The 14537-nt window shown below is 49.7% G+C and overlaps 2 protein-coding genes across 2 annotated transcripts in view; both read right to left on the bottom strand.

The window, feature by feature from the left end:
* The window catches only part of Mei1 (meiotic double-stranded break formation protein 1), a 63171-nt gene extending 57901 nt beyond the window's left edge, over window positions 1–5270 (bottom strand). The window contains exons 1-3 of the mRNA XM_052161445.1: window positions 5112–5270; window positions 3670–3793; window positions 2889–2939 (exon numbers count right to left, since the gene is read on the bottom strand). Of these exons, the coding sequence (XP_052017405.1) occupies window positions 2889–2939; window positions 3670–3793; window positions 5112–5270 (334 nt within the window). The remainder of the gene's footprint in view (window positions 1–2888; window positions 2940–3669; window positions 3794–5111) is intronic.
* A 1222-nt stretch (window positions 5271–6492) lies between these two features.
* Window positions 6493–14219, bottom strand: LOC127667438 (uncharacterized). Its single transcript, XM_052160405.1, has 2 exons — window positions 14010–14219; window positions 6493–10800 (listed from the first exon to the last, which is right to left on the bottom strand). Exons 1-2 carry the CDS (start codon window positions 14217–14219, stop codon window positions 6493–6495), a joined length of 4518 nt encoding a protein of 1505 aa, XP_052016365.1.
* Window positions 14220–14537: the final 318 nt, after the last annotated feature.

The raw sequence follows: 14537 nt of genomic DNA, 5'->3' as shown, positions 1-14537 counted from the left end.
CCCGGCTTCCTGTGCTCACTATCAACATACTATCTCTCAGCTTCAAATCTGTTTTGCTGCACAATTATTGAGATGTTTCTGCTACCATTTTTGAGAAGTACAGACTGGTTAGAAAGGCTGCCATATAGATTTCCAGCCATTGCTGGAGTGTGCGACCACTGTTGGAATAAAGGAACAGTCTAAAGCAGCTCTGCTAAGGCCAGAGAGCAGCCGGAAGCAAGCAGAAGCCAGGGAAAAGCAAGCCCGCCTTGTACCGGTTAACCTCCTCTAGTGCTCCCGAGATATTCCCGGGGCTCGGACACCATCTGGCCATTACACTGGCACCAGCTAAAAGTGAGTCAGGGCAAGGGTGGCCATGAGTGAATACTCCCAGTAAGGCTAGGAATGTGGCATGTTGGTAAAATGCTTGCCCAGTGTACGTGAAGCCCTAGGTACAGTTTTCAGGATCCCATAAAACTTGGTGTGGTGATAATCCCTGTAATCCCAGCACGGGGTGGGATCAGAAGTTCAAAGTCATCCTCAGCCATAAGAGTTCAAGGCTGGGCTAGAGAGATGGCTCAGCAGGTAAGAGTACTGACTGCTCTTCCCGAGGTCCTGAGTTCAATTCCCAGCAACTACATGGTGGCTCACAACTACCTGTAATGAGATCTGATGCCCTCTTCTGGGGTGTCTGAAGACAGCTACAGTGTACTAAAATAAATAAATCTTTTTTTAAAGAGTTCAAGGCCAGTGAGGTCTTCACAAGACCCTGTTTCAAAAAAAAAAAAAAAAGGAAGAAAGGAAAGGAGGAAACAAGAGAGAGAGAATAAAAAGGAAGGAAGGAAGAATAAAAAAGAAAGGAAGAAAGAATTAATAAGGAAGGAAGGGGAAAGGAAGGAAGGAGGAAGGAAGAAACTTCCTCCAGAAATCAGAACTTCAAGTAATGTATTTATACAGATATATAGAATGTGCCTGGACAGACATGGTCAGAAATAGACCCTGATCACATTGATTTATGGGACGTTCACAAACTTGGGAAAGATAAAGTAAGTAAGTCAGGTGAAAACCAAGCGGTGGGGGTCAGGGGAACCTTTCAGAACGGGCATGAGATTTGTGTTTCATGTGAACGCTTCCCGAGGAGCATCTGCTACAAGGAGGTTGAACACCCGAGGGGACGGAATGGTGTGCGTGCGTGGGTATCTACCCTCCCCTTTTCTGATCCCCCTGGGGTTCGTTTAATAGACACATTGGCAGCGTGGCTGTGGTGGAAGACTTGGAGGCTGTGCATGGGATGAACACGGGCTTCTCCTGAAGGTTGAACTAATTACTGTTAGGACAGAATGCCTAACCTGCCGACAGCAGGAGCATCTCCATGAGTAAAGGCCAGCCATGGCTATGTAGAGAGACCCTGTCTCAGAAAACCCACATACATACATACATGCATACACACATGCATACATACATATATACATGCATGCATACATAACCACATACATGCATGCATACATAACCACATACATGCCTGTGTGCATACATACATGCATACATGCACACATGCATGCATGCACACATACATGCATGCATGCACACACACACACATGCATGCACACATACATGCATACACACATGCATGCATACACACATACATGCATACACACATACATGCATATACACATACACATATGCATACACACATACATGCATACATACAGGGTGACGAAGCAATTAAGAGCTCTTACTACTCTTCCAGAGAACCAAAGGCTGATTAGGACCAACACTGGGGAACTCATGACCATCTATAACTCCAGCTCCTGGAAGCATATGGTACATACAAAGTTTCAAAACTAGAAAAACTTAATCTTAGAAGAAATTTATATGATATATGATATTTGAAAATAATTGTGTTGCTGAATTATTTTATTGTTGGTTTGAGTTTTTTTTAATGTATATGAGTAACTGATTGCATGTATGTAATATGTACCACATGTATGCCTAGTGCCTGCAGAGGTCAGATCTTAGAAGCCACTGGATTCTCTAGAACTGGAATTGTGGAGGGTTGTGAGTCACTAATAGGTGCTGGAGCCGAACTCAAGTTCTCTGCATGGGCAATACATGCACTTAATCCCTAAGTCATCTCTCCAGCCCAGTTTTTTGTTTGTTTGTTGGCTTGAAACTTGGTAGGTAGCCAAGACTGGCCTTAAACTGCTGGTACTTCTGCCTCCACCTCCCAAGTTCTGAGATTGTAGCCGTGAACCACCACTCATGGCTCAAAAATAAAGTGTTTGTTGACAACACCTTGTTTGTTTCTTTCTTTCTAAAGATTTATTTATTTACTTATTTTGTATATGAGTTCACTGTAGCTATCTTCAGACACACCAGGAGAGGGCATCAGATCCTATCATGGATGGTTGTGAGCCACCATGTGGATGCTGGGATTTGAACTCAGGACCTCTGGAAGAGCAGTCAGTGCTCTTAACCTCTGAGCCATCCATCTCTCCAGGCATCTTTCTTTCCTTTTTTAAAGACAGGGTCTCTCTATGTATTCCTGGCTTTCCTGGAACTCAATATGTAGACCAGACTGGCCTCAAACTCACAGGAATCCTCCTGCCTCTGCCACAGAATGCTGGGACTCATGGCCTGCACCTCTATGCCCAGCACATCACCCACTCCTCTGTAACAGCACTCATCGACCCCACCCCCAACTTACCAGCCAATCTCCTCTACAGACTGGGTCACATCCTAGCATCTGTACCCCTAACGCTTAGTCCTGAACGCATTGAGTTCCTTCCTAAGGACGTCCTTTCTAAGACGACAATTTCAGGAAAGCCTCGGTAGCCAGGGCTACAATTCAGGCCGCTAGTCCCCAGTTTGAATGGTAGGTGCATACAGCTTCCGCAGGAACAGCTTACCTTCAATGCAGAGGTCTGCCACACTCCCATCTTCCACACTGTTCAACAGTCCTTGGAGCAGAGAGAGGCAAGAAGAGGGTCTTTAACAGTGCAGTGTGAATACATACACTTATACAAAGGCAATTACCATTCTAAAACCAGCAGTTCTAAACAATGCCCTTCCTTGCTCAAGTCTACTCTCAACAACTCCTAGAGTTCTCAAATGTCCAGTCTGACTTTTAAATGATGATAGTCCGAGTTCACAGCAAACAGACTGTTTGCTCTGGCGTCAGTGACACATGTAAGGTTAAAAAGAACACATGTTGGCAATCTTGGTTTTCTCCCGAGGTCATCCTAGCTCTCATCCGTCAGCAGCTGATAAGCCTGGGGAGCCTCCACACAGGGAAGCACTCAAAGACTGTTATCCATCCTAGGACACTACACTGTGATCAAAAGAAGGAACCACCTCAGTTCATACGTGAAGAAACTAAGGAAGAAGGAAAATGACTTGACCAGCCAACTCCATTCCGGGCCTCTCATCCTGAGCCTGATCTCAACTGTCCAAGAGGAATGACCCACTTTCCACATGTATCTTTCCACTTTCACAAGCCTCTTAGATCTGATAAGGACAGTTACCATAAAATGATTCATGTAGCTTAGAAAGGGGGGGGGGGTCCATATCGCTATGATTTTAACAAAACAACTTGTTGGTAAATCACCACGGTGATACAAGACGTCTAAGTCGTCTTTCCAGGTCCTCCCAGGTTACACAGTCCGTGCCAGTCTTCCCCTTGAATCTCACCAAAAAGCACGCGTACAAAATGGATGCAGACTCTCTGGTCCCGAGCTACCAGCTGAGTGACCAAGGAGGGGTGCCTCACCAGGGCTTCTTGGAAGCAGAACACCACATGTTTCTTGCGCACCAGCTTTGAGTGAAGGAAGAGAAATATTCATTAGTAACCAAGGCATGGTCACGCTGAACCCAAACAACTCTAATTCCCAAATATAACAAGAGTACTACAGCAGTCACTTAAATGGTGAGAGAGCCGTCCTCCCTGTACGGAGGAGGGACACCATTTACACTAGGACATTTGTACACGTGTGCAGAAGAATACAGAAACTGATGTCTCTATCTTACATTACATAGCACTTTATTTACCACTCTTCTTCACCAGTACAATCGGAGGAGGGACATTCTTTTTTGTCTCATGTAGCCCAGGCTGGCCTCAAACTCACTATGTAGCTGAAGCTGGCTTTGAATTACTCACCCTGCCCCTATCTCCCTAAGTGTGTGCCACCAACACATTTCAGCCCAAGAAGCTGACAATACAATCAAAACCAGGTATTATCCCCATTTTATGGATGAGAAAAACAGAGGCTCAGAGAATTTCCCAGGGTCTCAAATCCAAGGTCTCTAAACAGGCATCGACTAAGGTCAGTGCTCCTTCCATTTCAACGGTCTGGGGAAATGCTATTGAGAACCCTTCATGAGCCTCAGCCGTAGGCAGAGAAAACACATTCTTCCATTCAGTGTAAGCATAGACCCTCACACTGGTCAGTTTCCAGTACAATTCCTGCAAAAATGTTCAAGACAAAATCAGATCAAAAAACGAGAAGGGAACACTGGGCATGGTGATGCGAGCCTCTAATCCCAGCATTTGGGGCAGAGGCAGGTGGATCTCTGTGAGGCCAAGCCTACCCTGGGATATCTAGTGAGATCTCCACACAAGCAACTCTGCTCAGGCAAAAGTAGCGCAGTCTTGCCAGGAACCTCTGCCAGTCATTCCTGACATCACAAAGATCAAAAACAACCCCTCCATTTTTTTTTTCCACTAGAGCTAAAAGGGGACTGGAGTGGAGCCGCTGAGCTTGGAGCTCAATTCCTAGAGATGGAGGAGAGAGCAAACAGAGGGGCTGGCGGGGAGCTCTTCTAGACTTTGCACCTAGGGACAGGCTCACTAGAGACTGGCAGGCTGCGAGCAGAGCCCGCTGGAGGAAGGTCACCATGGGCGAAGAGGGTAGGGCGTAGGGTGGCAGGGGAGACTGAAGATGGGGGACAGTGGGGGTGGGGGTGGGGAGCAATGGCCGCGTGGATGGGGAGAAGGGCGAGCCTGAGGAAGCGGGTCGGGTTTGGGTTTCATTTCAGGGAAAGTGTGCCTGGTTCTGAGAAGCTGGCTTGCTGAGGAGGGTGAGGGGAACGGCCGCGCCAGGTCCTTAGAGGGGGAGGGAGAGTTTGGGTCGCACCGACACGCTGGGCTCGGGCAGCAGCTCCAAGGCGCAGGCCAGGCAGACGTGAGGGGACACGGGCAGCAACCAGCGCGGATCGTGCCGGTGATGGGTCCTCTCCAGTAGCAGCACCGCTTCTTCATCTCTCCCAAACGCGAGATGGTCAGCAGCCGCCATCTGCTCGCTCCCGCTCTGCAGAGCAAGTTTTCCCGCGCCGCTTCTGCTACGCAAGCGCAGTCGGAAGAGCGCACCGAGCGCACGTGGAGGAGCTCGTGTCTCCTGCGCCCGACGCTGCAGGCAGCGGGCGATCAGCCACTGCAGGGGCGGGGGTTGTAGGCTAGGACTGTGGATTGTGTGTAACTAAACCCAAAAGGACTGTGCGTAGACATCAGGAATCTGTGCTCAACACATTTATAAAGTAACTGTCAGGTTTGGTAAAGGAAGGAAAGAAAATGCACCATCATTCCTGGCTCTGTGATTGTTTTGTTTTGTTTTTAAATAACTCCTTGATTCCAGTTGATACTGCCTATATGCGGTATGGGGCCATCCACTAGAGAATGCTTGACCTATCAGGAACTATACCTTAAAACTGACTTTCCTCTCCCACAGAAGCTATCAAGTGCCTATAGCCCCTCAGGGGTAGAGGGGTCCATGAACCCCTTCCCACTCCATGCTGGCTTGATCTTTCACAGGTCTTTTTTTTTTTTTAAGATTTATTTATTATGGTCTTGTTGGAGTAGGTGTGTCAAGTGGCTGGGGGCTTTAAGACCTTCATCCTAGCTGTCTGGAAGCCAGTATTCTGCTAGCAGTCTTCAGAAGAAGATGTAGAACTCTCAGCTCCCCCTGCACGATGCCTGCCTGGATGCTGCCATGTCCTGCCTTGATGATAATGGACTGAACCTCTGAATCTGTAAGCCAGCCCCAATTAAATGTCCTCTATAAGATTTGCATTGGTCATGGTGTCTGTTCACAGCAGTAAACCCCTAATTAAGACTGTGTCATGAAGAACACTACCCCACCCTCCAAACATCTGGGATTGGGTATCCTGGTTCAATCAGAATTAGTTTGGGAATGGGGCAAGACAAGGGCATGAGAAAACAAACTGCTGTGTAACTATCACGAGGTGTTGGGAGCCCAGGGGAAGGGGACGGGAAGGGAAGACTTGGTTAGTAGATGAGACTGGAATGCCTTACGTTCTGATAATCATAACTACAGGGTAGAAGCAGCGTCTACGCAGTCCACAGAGTACCCAAATCCCCAAAGAGGACAGTCAGACAACATACCAAAGGAACCTGCAGTCCTATGGGATTCAAATAACCGATTTTATTAGAGGCTCTGAGACTAAGCAGGTCACTCTCCTGTCTTCTCTGACATGGTCTAAGGTCTCCAGGCCTGTGGCCTACTTTTTAAGGCTGTACTGTCTGAGAAAATATCTCAAGTGCCTCATAAAACCAAACTTTTGTGAGACGGCTGGATTTGGTGGCGCCCCCTTGGAACTCCCAGGTGTCTCTTGTTCCTGGTAGCGCTCTACCTCAGGAACAGTGACTCCTGTACAAGAATGCCCTGGTGGCGCAAGGTCCTTCTCCAAAGCAGTGGGGGATCTGCTGTTGTCCTCCTGCGTGTATGGAGCCCCCACTTTGTTAAGTGGGGTAGGATTCCTCAGGCTGAGAAAGGGGGTTGCGTGCTGGGGCTTAGCCAGCTGTGTCGACGACCATGACATCTTGTTCCAGATGGTCATGCTCAGCCTGGCTGCAGCAGAGTGGATTCCCCCTTTGAAGCCGGAGGTATGCGCAGAACAGGCTCGGTTTTTGTCCTCTGAGGGTCCCACGCTTTCACTTCTTCCGCATGAGGGCTGTTGACACTTGGCAGTGGGGAGCTCAGAGGCTTCCCTTGGTTTGCATTCCTTCTTCCCGTGGTCGTAGCCTTCTGGACAGGATGAGGCCCTCGCTCTGCTGGAAGTCTTCGCTTCCACATGGGAGGCCGCTCCAGACCTAACCATTTTTCTGCTTCTGCTGTCCTCAGTGGAAGACTCTGGGACTGCTCCTGGGTTATGCCAGCTCCTAGATTCCACCGGGGGCCTGGGATTCCGGGGAGCAGGGATCTTGGCCTTCGGCGCCTCTTCCTGGATCTGTGGCTCTCTTGCTCCCCCTGGTGGTCGAATTCTCCTGGGTTTCTTAGGTGGAACAGAGCTGCCCATTGGCTCCGCCTTCGTTGGTCTACGCTTCTCCAGAGCATGGACTTGGGTACAAAGTCTAGAGCACTTTTTTTCAAGAACTGGACGGCTTTGAGACCTGGCTTGAGGCTCGAGGCCTAACAGGGATGCCTGGGACTCACAAGGTTGTTCCTGCTGCCGTTGGCGTTCCTGGTCTGTGCGTAATCCAGGCAGCCTCACCCCGGCCCTCGGCAATGAGCAGGATTCTAAGAAGTGAAAAAGCAAGTAAGACTCCAGAATTCGTCGAGGGAGGCCCCACCTCAGGTGTGCAATCCTCCTCTTCATGAGGGATTCCAGGAGCAGGTGTTTGCTCTTCTTGAGGGCTGGCCATTTGTGGAGGGTGGTGAGAGCAACTGGCAGGCCCGCTAGAGCTGGGGCAGCTTGGGAGACTTGGGGACATAGGAGAGCGGGGAAGACAGAGGATGCCTGTGACTGTGGGTAGGGGCCCTCGAAGGTCGGGCTGGACGCCTTTCCTGGGTCCACCCTTTTGTCCCTTTCTTGTCTTCTTTGAGATCCAGGTTGGGCCCTCTGGGCTCTTTCACTGACGTCACGTCTGTGCTTCCGGGCAGGGGCTGTGCCCTGGCTACTTAGATGTTTTTCAGAACAGGGAGAAGAGGCTACACCATTTCCAGCCATTGGTTGCTTGTGCCTAGGGGTTCCACATCCGGAAGTGGGAGAAGCCGCCTGAGCCGAGCTGAACTTCCGGCTTGTGGGCCCCTCCCTCCCAGCAGAGTCATTTGGGGGACTGGGCCTGACAATGTCCTTCCTGCTGACCAGGCTCTTGTCTGCTCTCCTGGATGGATCAGACAGTTTAGGGTCCTTAGCTCCGCGTTTTCTCTGGACCCCAACATCCTGAATTTCTGTAGCAGTATCACTGCGCACGCTCTGGATTGGTTGCTTCTGTGTCTGAATCTTTTCATCGGTCTCACAGTCAGACTGTCTCTGGTCCTCTCCCACAGAGGCTTGGGTCTCTGAGCCATCATCTCCTGTGAAACTTACTGGGTTTCTCTTCCCTTGCTTTTGAATCTCTGCATCATTCCCATCTCTAAAATTCTCCTGGTTCTTCCGCTCTAACTGGTAGGTCTTTCCATCACCTTCACCTCGCCTCTGATCCTCTCTCCTGGGTCCCTGCATCTCTCTCAAGTTTTTCTTCTCCGATGCCCCATTTTCTGAAGTGTTCTCTCCCTCAGCCTGTTCGCAGCTCCCTCCAGCTTCAGACGACTGTCCCCGGTTCTTGCTCTCAGGTCTCTGGGTCTTTCCATCATCATCTCCAGGTTCTCGCTGGTTTCTCTGCTCTGGGACCTGAGATTCCTCTGCTCCATCCTCGCTCCCCACCTCCTTCTGGTTCTCTAACTCTGATGAGGGAGTGTTTGTACCCACATCAGCTGACCGGCTCCGGCTTGCTTCCACGGCTGCCTTGAGCTCTATCCCTTCCTCCCCTCTGCCTCCTCTCATGATTTTCATCCCTTCAGTGCCCTCCTCACCCTCACCCTCCTCAGCTTCCCCGCACCCTGACGGGTGAGTCGGATCACCTTTCTTACGTGTTAGCTCCACCCAGTTCTCCGCCTCAATTGTCTGGTTATTTATACAATCATTGCCTCTAACCTTTTTCTGAATCTTCCATTTTGGTCCGAGAATCATTTTATGGGACTCATTTTCCAACTGACCCTGATCTTCTTCCCCAGGTTTCTGGGTCTGTGCTTCGTCTGGGCCGTTAACCCCTCTCGGGTTTCTCTTCCCTTGTACCAGAGCATCCGTTCCATTTTCCTGTCCAGTCGTTTCCTCAGCCTGGCTCGGTACTGTGTAAGCCTCCATGTCAGGTTCACTGGATTGAGCCTGCTCCTCGGCCTCAGGTGTCACCTGATTTGCTGCATCAGCAACTCCACCTTCTCCTCGGTCACCTTCCAGTGATGGGATGTCGCCTCTGACCTGGCTCTGGTCTCCCCAGCATGGTATCATGAGTCTTCTGTCCGATGCAATCAGCCCGAGCCTCTCGCTGCCCCACCATGGTGCCTGGATCACCACCCAGTCCTCTTCTCTTACCTCCCTGAGGGTCTTCATCCCCAGGTCAGCTTCCTGTCTGGACGGATTCTGGTCCTCTCCCTTAGATGCTTGGGTCTCACTGCTGCTCTCCCCTCCAGGCTCCCCAGCTGGAGGCTCGACCTCATCCTTAGTTCTAATGCATCCCTGTTTCTCCCACCCCAGTGCCTGGGTCTCTTTGTTGTCCTGTTGTTTGAATTCTCCCAGCTTCTCCCTTCCAGATGTCTGGATTTTCAGACCATCCTCGCTTCCGATCTGGTCCTGGTCCCTTCCTTCCTCTGCCTCTGTTTCTGTGCCACTGTGACCTCCAATTTGGTCTTGCGTCCTCCCCTTTAACATTTGGAGATTCTCTGCAGCCATACTTCCCATCCAGTCCTGAGTTTCCAATCCTTGGGCCTTGACCTCTGCTTCTTCCTTCCCTCTGGCTTCTCCCTCCTTCTCCCCCAGTGCTGGAGTCTCCACAGCATCCTCCTGCTCAGCCCACTCTGGTGTCTGAGTTGCTATGTCAGTTTTACATCTGAACTGTTCTTGGTTCTCTTCCGTATGATCCTGGGAAGGTTTGTCATCCCCAGGCTCCCTCTGGTCTTTCCTCTCTAGTTTCTCACTTTGTTCTCTGTCTGTAACCCTCCCCTGATCTTGCCCCTCCCACTCAGGCACTGAGATCTCACTATCAGTTCCCTTTCTTTCCTGCCTCTGGTTTCTGTACCCCAGGGCTTTAGCCTCTCCATCCTCCTCTACTCCAGAGTCTATTGGGAGGAAGGCTCCAGATGCTCGCACTTCCTGGGACTCCTCCCGTCTGCTCTTTCTCTTGTTTAGATATCGCAGAGTGGCCTCCTCGCTGTATTCTCTGCCTACTGTCTCGGTTTTACAACATGGTACTAAGGGAAATTGTAGGCTCTCCAAACACTCTTTGATGGGTGTTTCCAATTGTTGGTTAAGAGGATCAGGCAGAAACTCTCTGAGGCAGAAGTTCGAACTCTGAGCAGGAGGGACGTTTGGAAGAGAGAAGGCTAAAGCTGTGGAGGTGTACCTCAGGCTGACAGGCTCCACTGGCACCAACTTATGTGAAGGAGCCAACAGCTGCTCCATTCGTTGACATATGGCCAGAGAAGGGTGGGCCTGACTATCCCTGAGGTACCAGGGTAACTGCCATGCTTCCCAAGAATCATCCTGAGGGAGAAGACAAGTGCTTGAAAAGGAAGAGGTACAAAAAATGGGCTCTGTGGAGGTGTGGACATCCCAAGGCAGGTCTTGGCATGGCTTCTGGGGAGACAGCAGGTACTGGGGGTCCCACTGTTGTCTAACACTCTTCCGGTACTCCCATCTCCGCTTCTGTAGCCACTGTTGGATGTGAACATCCAGGGCCCGGTTATTTCCATGGGTAAAGAATTCAGGACTCATCCCAAAGAAAGTGTCCTGGGTGGCAGACAGCACTCTCCGTCTCTGTGGTGGCATCTGTGAAGTAAATAAGAGCTGAAAAGCAGAGTTCTGCACACAGTCTATCTCCTACACTTCCCACAGATATGACCAAGTGTCTCACTCTCCCTTAGCACAGGTGGAGGTGCCTGTGCTAAGAAAAGGGGTCACCCCTGTCTTAGTCGGGGTTTGTATTCCTGAACAATCATCATGACCAAGAAGCAAGTAGGGGGGAGGAAAGGGTTTATTCAGCTTACACTTCCCCACTGCTATTCATCGCTAAAAGAAGTCAGGACTGGAACTCAAGCAGGTCAGGAAGCAGGAGCTGATGCAGAGGTCGTCGAGGGATGTTTCTTACTGGCTTGCTTCCCCTGGCTTGCTCAGCCTGCTCTCTTATAGAGCCCAGGACTACCAGCCCAGAGATGGCACCACCCACCAGTCGCCCCCTCCCCCATCCCTAACTGAGAAAATGCCTTACAGCTGGATCTCATGGAGGCACTTCCTCAACTGAAACTCCTTTCTCTGTGATAACTCCAGCCTGTGTCAAGTTGACACACAAAACCAGACAGTACACTGCTCCCCTAAGCAAATGTTATTCATTCCCTCCAGAAATCCTGAGGAGCTGCTCTGAGCCTGGGACTGTTCTGTGTCCTGGGTACCAATGTGAACAAGACAAAGCCCCTGCAGGGAGCTCTGTTGTAGACATACAGCAGGTAACCAAATGTATATCAACTGGGCTGAGGATGTAGCTTAATTAATAAAGTGTTTGCCTAGCATGGAAACAATCCACTCCAGTAATTTCTGCACTCAGAAAGTAGACAGAGGAGGATCAGAAGCGCAAGGTCCTCCTTGACTACACAGCAAGTTAGAGGCTAGCCTAGGCTATAGGAAACCTGATCTTAAATACTACAAAATCCTTGTAAGTACCCTCAAAAGCATTTGAATGGAAATGATTGCAAATGAAGAACTGGAGTTAACTCCACTGCACAAGAGAGTCAAGGAAAGTCAGAGGAGGTGATCTGTGTCTGGAGAAATGAATAAAGTGAGGGGCAGGCCAGGTGACAGGAGTGTCATAGGCAGAGGAGACATTCAGTATGAAGACTCTAAGAACAGACCAACCAAGACTATGTCCACAGGAACAGCAAGGATACCCAGGTAAGAGCTTGACACTGTTCAATGCATAGCATGACATCTACCTTGTGGAGGCCCAGGACTCTCTACTCCCATCCTTAAAAACAGAGAGGAGGAGGAGGAGGAGGAGGAGGAGGAGGAGTGCTCATATGATCAGAATGGAGCCAGGAACAAGAGTGGAAGACTAGGTCTGAGAGAAATACATGCTAAATCCTATCAGACCTTGGAATTGAGGCAGGAGATTTGGCAGGGAGTGGGCTCCCAGAAGCCACTACATGGGCGTATGCAGCAAAGAGCTTTAATCGGTTCTTAAAGTCTTCCTGGCTCACAAGCACAGTTTGACTTAAACTCTGTATAGAATACTTGCCAGATGATTTCACATAGGTCTACTGATTTCACATAGGTCTATTGACTTCCCGTAGGTCTACTGATTTCATGTAGGTCTACTGATTTCATGTAGGCCTGTGACTATGAAATCATCCATGAATGCACACCTTGGGGCTTTGGGGGATTGTTTTCACTGCTGGGATTTGAAAACAGAGCCTTCTAGTGCTTGGGTTTCAATCTGGGTATTTGAGGGCTGGTTCTTCGTTGGTTGGTTGGTTGGTTAGTTAGTGAATGTGGAGCTGGGGGGCAGGGTCTGGGTCTCATTCTAGTGCTTCTCCTGAGCGGGGCTCTGAGGCCCAGGTGCTGAGATTACAGATAGAAGCCACCATAGCCACCCAGGTTTCTTATTTCTTTTTCTTTCTTTTTTTTTTTTTTTAACAGGGTCTATGTAGCACTGGCTGTCCTGGAATATATTATATAGACTAAGCTGTCCTTAAACTCAGAGATCTGCCTGCCTCTGCCTCTTGGAATTAAAGGGGTGCATCCCACACACAGCCTTATGCCCAACACTGCTTACTTGATGCTCTGTGGTTCTTTAACTTTCCATTTATTTATTTATTTGTTTGTTTGTTTGTTTTTGGCTTTTTGAGACAGGGTTTCTCAGTGTCTGACTGCCCTGTAGTCAGGAACTCACTCTGTAGACCAGGCTGGCCTCGAACTCAGAAATTCGCCTCCCTCTGCCTCCCAAGTGCTGGGATTAAAGGCATTCACCACCACTGCCTGGCTCTTTTATATCTTTTGAAACAGAGTTATCTAGCCCCGGCTGGCTAGGAACTAGATATGTTGACCAGGATGGCTTCAAACAAGGGACAATCTCCCCGCCTCCGCTTCCTGAATGTTGGGATTACAAGCTTGCACCACCCGTGTCCTTCTTTTTCTGTACATAATTTGTGTGTGTGTGTGTGTGTGTGTGCATGTGCACAAAGCCTATGTGTACATTATATTCCACAAGCCTGTGTGTACATACTATGGCATAGGTATGGGGATCAAAGGACAATTTGGGAATTTTTCTTTCTACCATGTGGGTTTGGGGGATGAAAGTCAGGTCATCAGGCTTGGCAGCCATCAGTCTTACCCACTGAGCCATCTTGACAGCCTCTGGTGCTGATTCTTAATCTGGGTGCTCCACAGGGGTGTGCTTGTAAAAGTTTACTGACTTATACACTTGTAATTTGTGTGTACCTCTTATACTTTTTAAAAGGAAAAGAGCCGGGCGGTGGTGTCCCATGCCTTTAATCCCAGCACTTGGGAGGCAGAGGCAGGCAGATTTCTGAGTTTGAGGCCAGCCTGGTCTACAGAGTGAGTTCCAGGACAGCCAGGGCTTTGCAAAGAAATCCTGTCTTAAAAAAAACAAAAACAAAACAAAAACAAAACAAACAAACAAACAACCCCCCCAAAAGGAAAAGGAGGGTTATACCAGGCAAAAGCAGACAGTTGTTACCATGATCCAGAGCTACATGATGGTGGCTCTGCCCCCTGGGGCGGGGAGGGGAGTAGTAAGGTTTCCAGAAATCATCAGATAGGAGATAGGGTTCCTAAAGCTTGCAAGTGGGTTGGGTTTGTGGAGTGAGGAAGAGATGTGTCCAGAGTGAGTCCTGGGTTTAAGGCCTTGACAGTGCTTATACAGAGTAGTCCACGCTCTTCAGTTCACCTCTAATACATAAGACACAGAGCATGGTTCATGCAGCAAGTGGCGATTGATCGTGATGCTGAGGAGGTGGCCCCTTTACCTTGTTGGCATTCCTCTTCCTGCTCCTGGAGCGCTGGTACCAATACTGTTGGATCTGCCAGATCAGAAAGAGGCAGGAGACAAGCAGATTGCCACAGCACCGGGGGTCCTTGCAGCTTTGATCCTGGGACAGGAAGCCCCTCACTGGCTCCCATTCCGGGCCCTGGAAGGGACCTACCACAGCACAGGCTCCCAGAAGTGGTAGCAACATGGTAAAGCTTAGGTCACGTAGATGGTGTTTGGGGAGTGGGGAGGAAACACAGGCTGATGTGGCTGACTCAGTAAGTTTGGGGTGGGGTGCTCCTTACTTCATAATGCCTCTGTCACTGCGGCTACCTCACAAAGGAGCCTGCTGCTGCACTTTGAGCACCAGCTAGCAGGCCCTCGGTGGAGGACGTTTCTTCCAAGAGCTCCAGCCTGGTGTGTTTTGCCTCCATGTGACCAAATGGCCAGAGAGCAGGTTGGGTACAAATCAGGCCTGCTCAGCTTGCCCTGACCTTGGCTCAGACTTATCCCAGGACAGTGAGGA

This window comes from Apodemus sylvaticus, chromosome 17 (assembly GCF_947179515.1).
Source record: "Apodemus sylvaticus chromosome 17, mApoSyl1.1, whole genome shotgun sequence".
NCBI classification, from domain to species: domain Eukaryota; kingdom Metazoa; phylum Chordata; class Mammalia; order Rodentia; family Muridae; genus Apodemus; species Apodemus sylvaticus.
The sequence above is the reverse complement of the archived record's forward strand: the minus strand, read 5'-3'. Positions and strand labels throughout refer to the sequence as shown.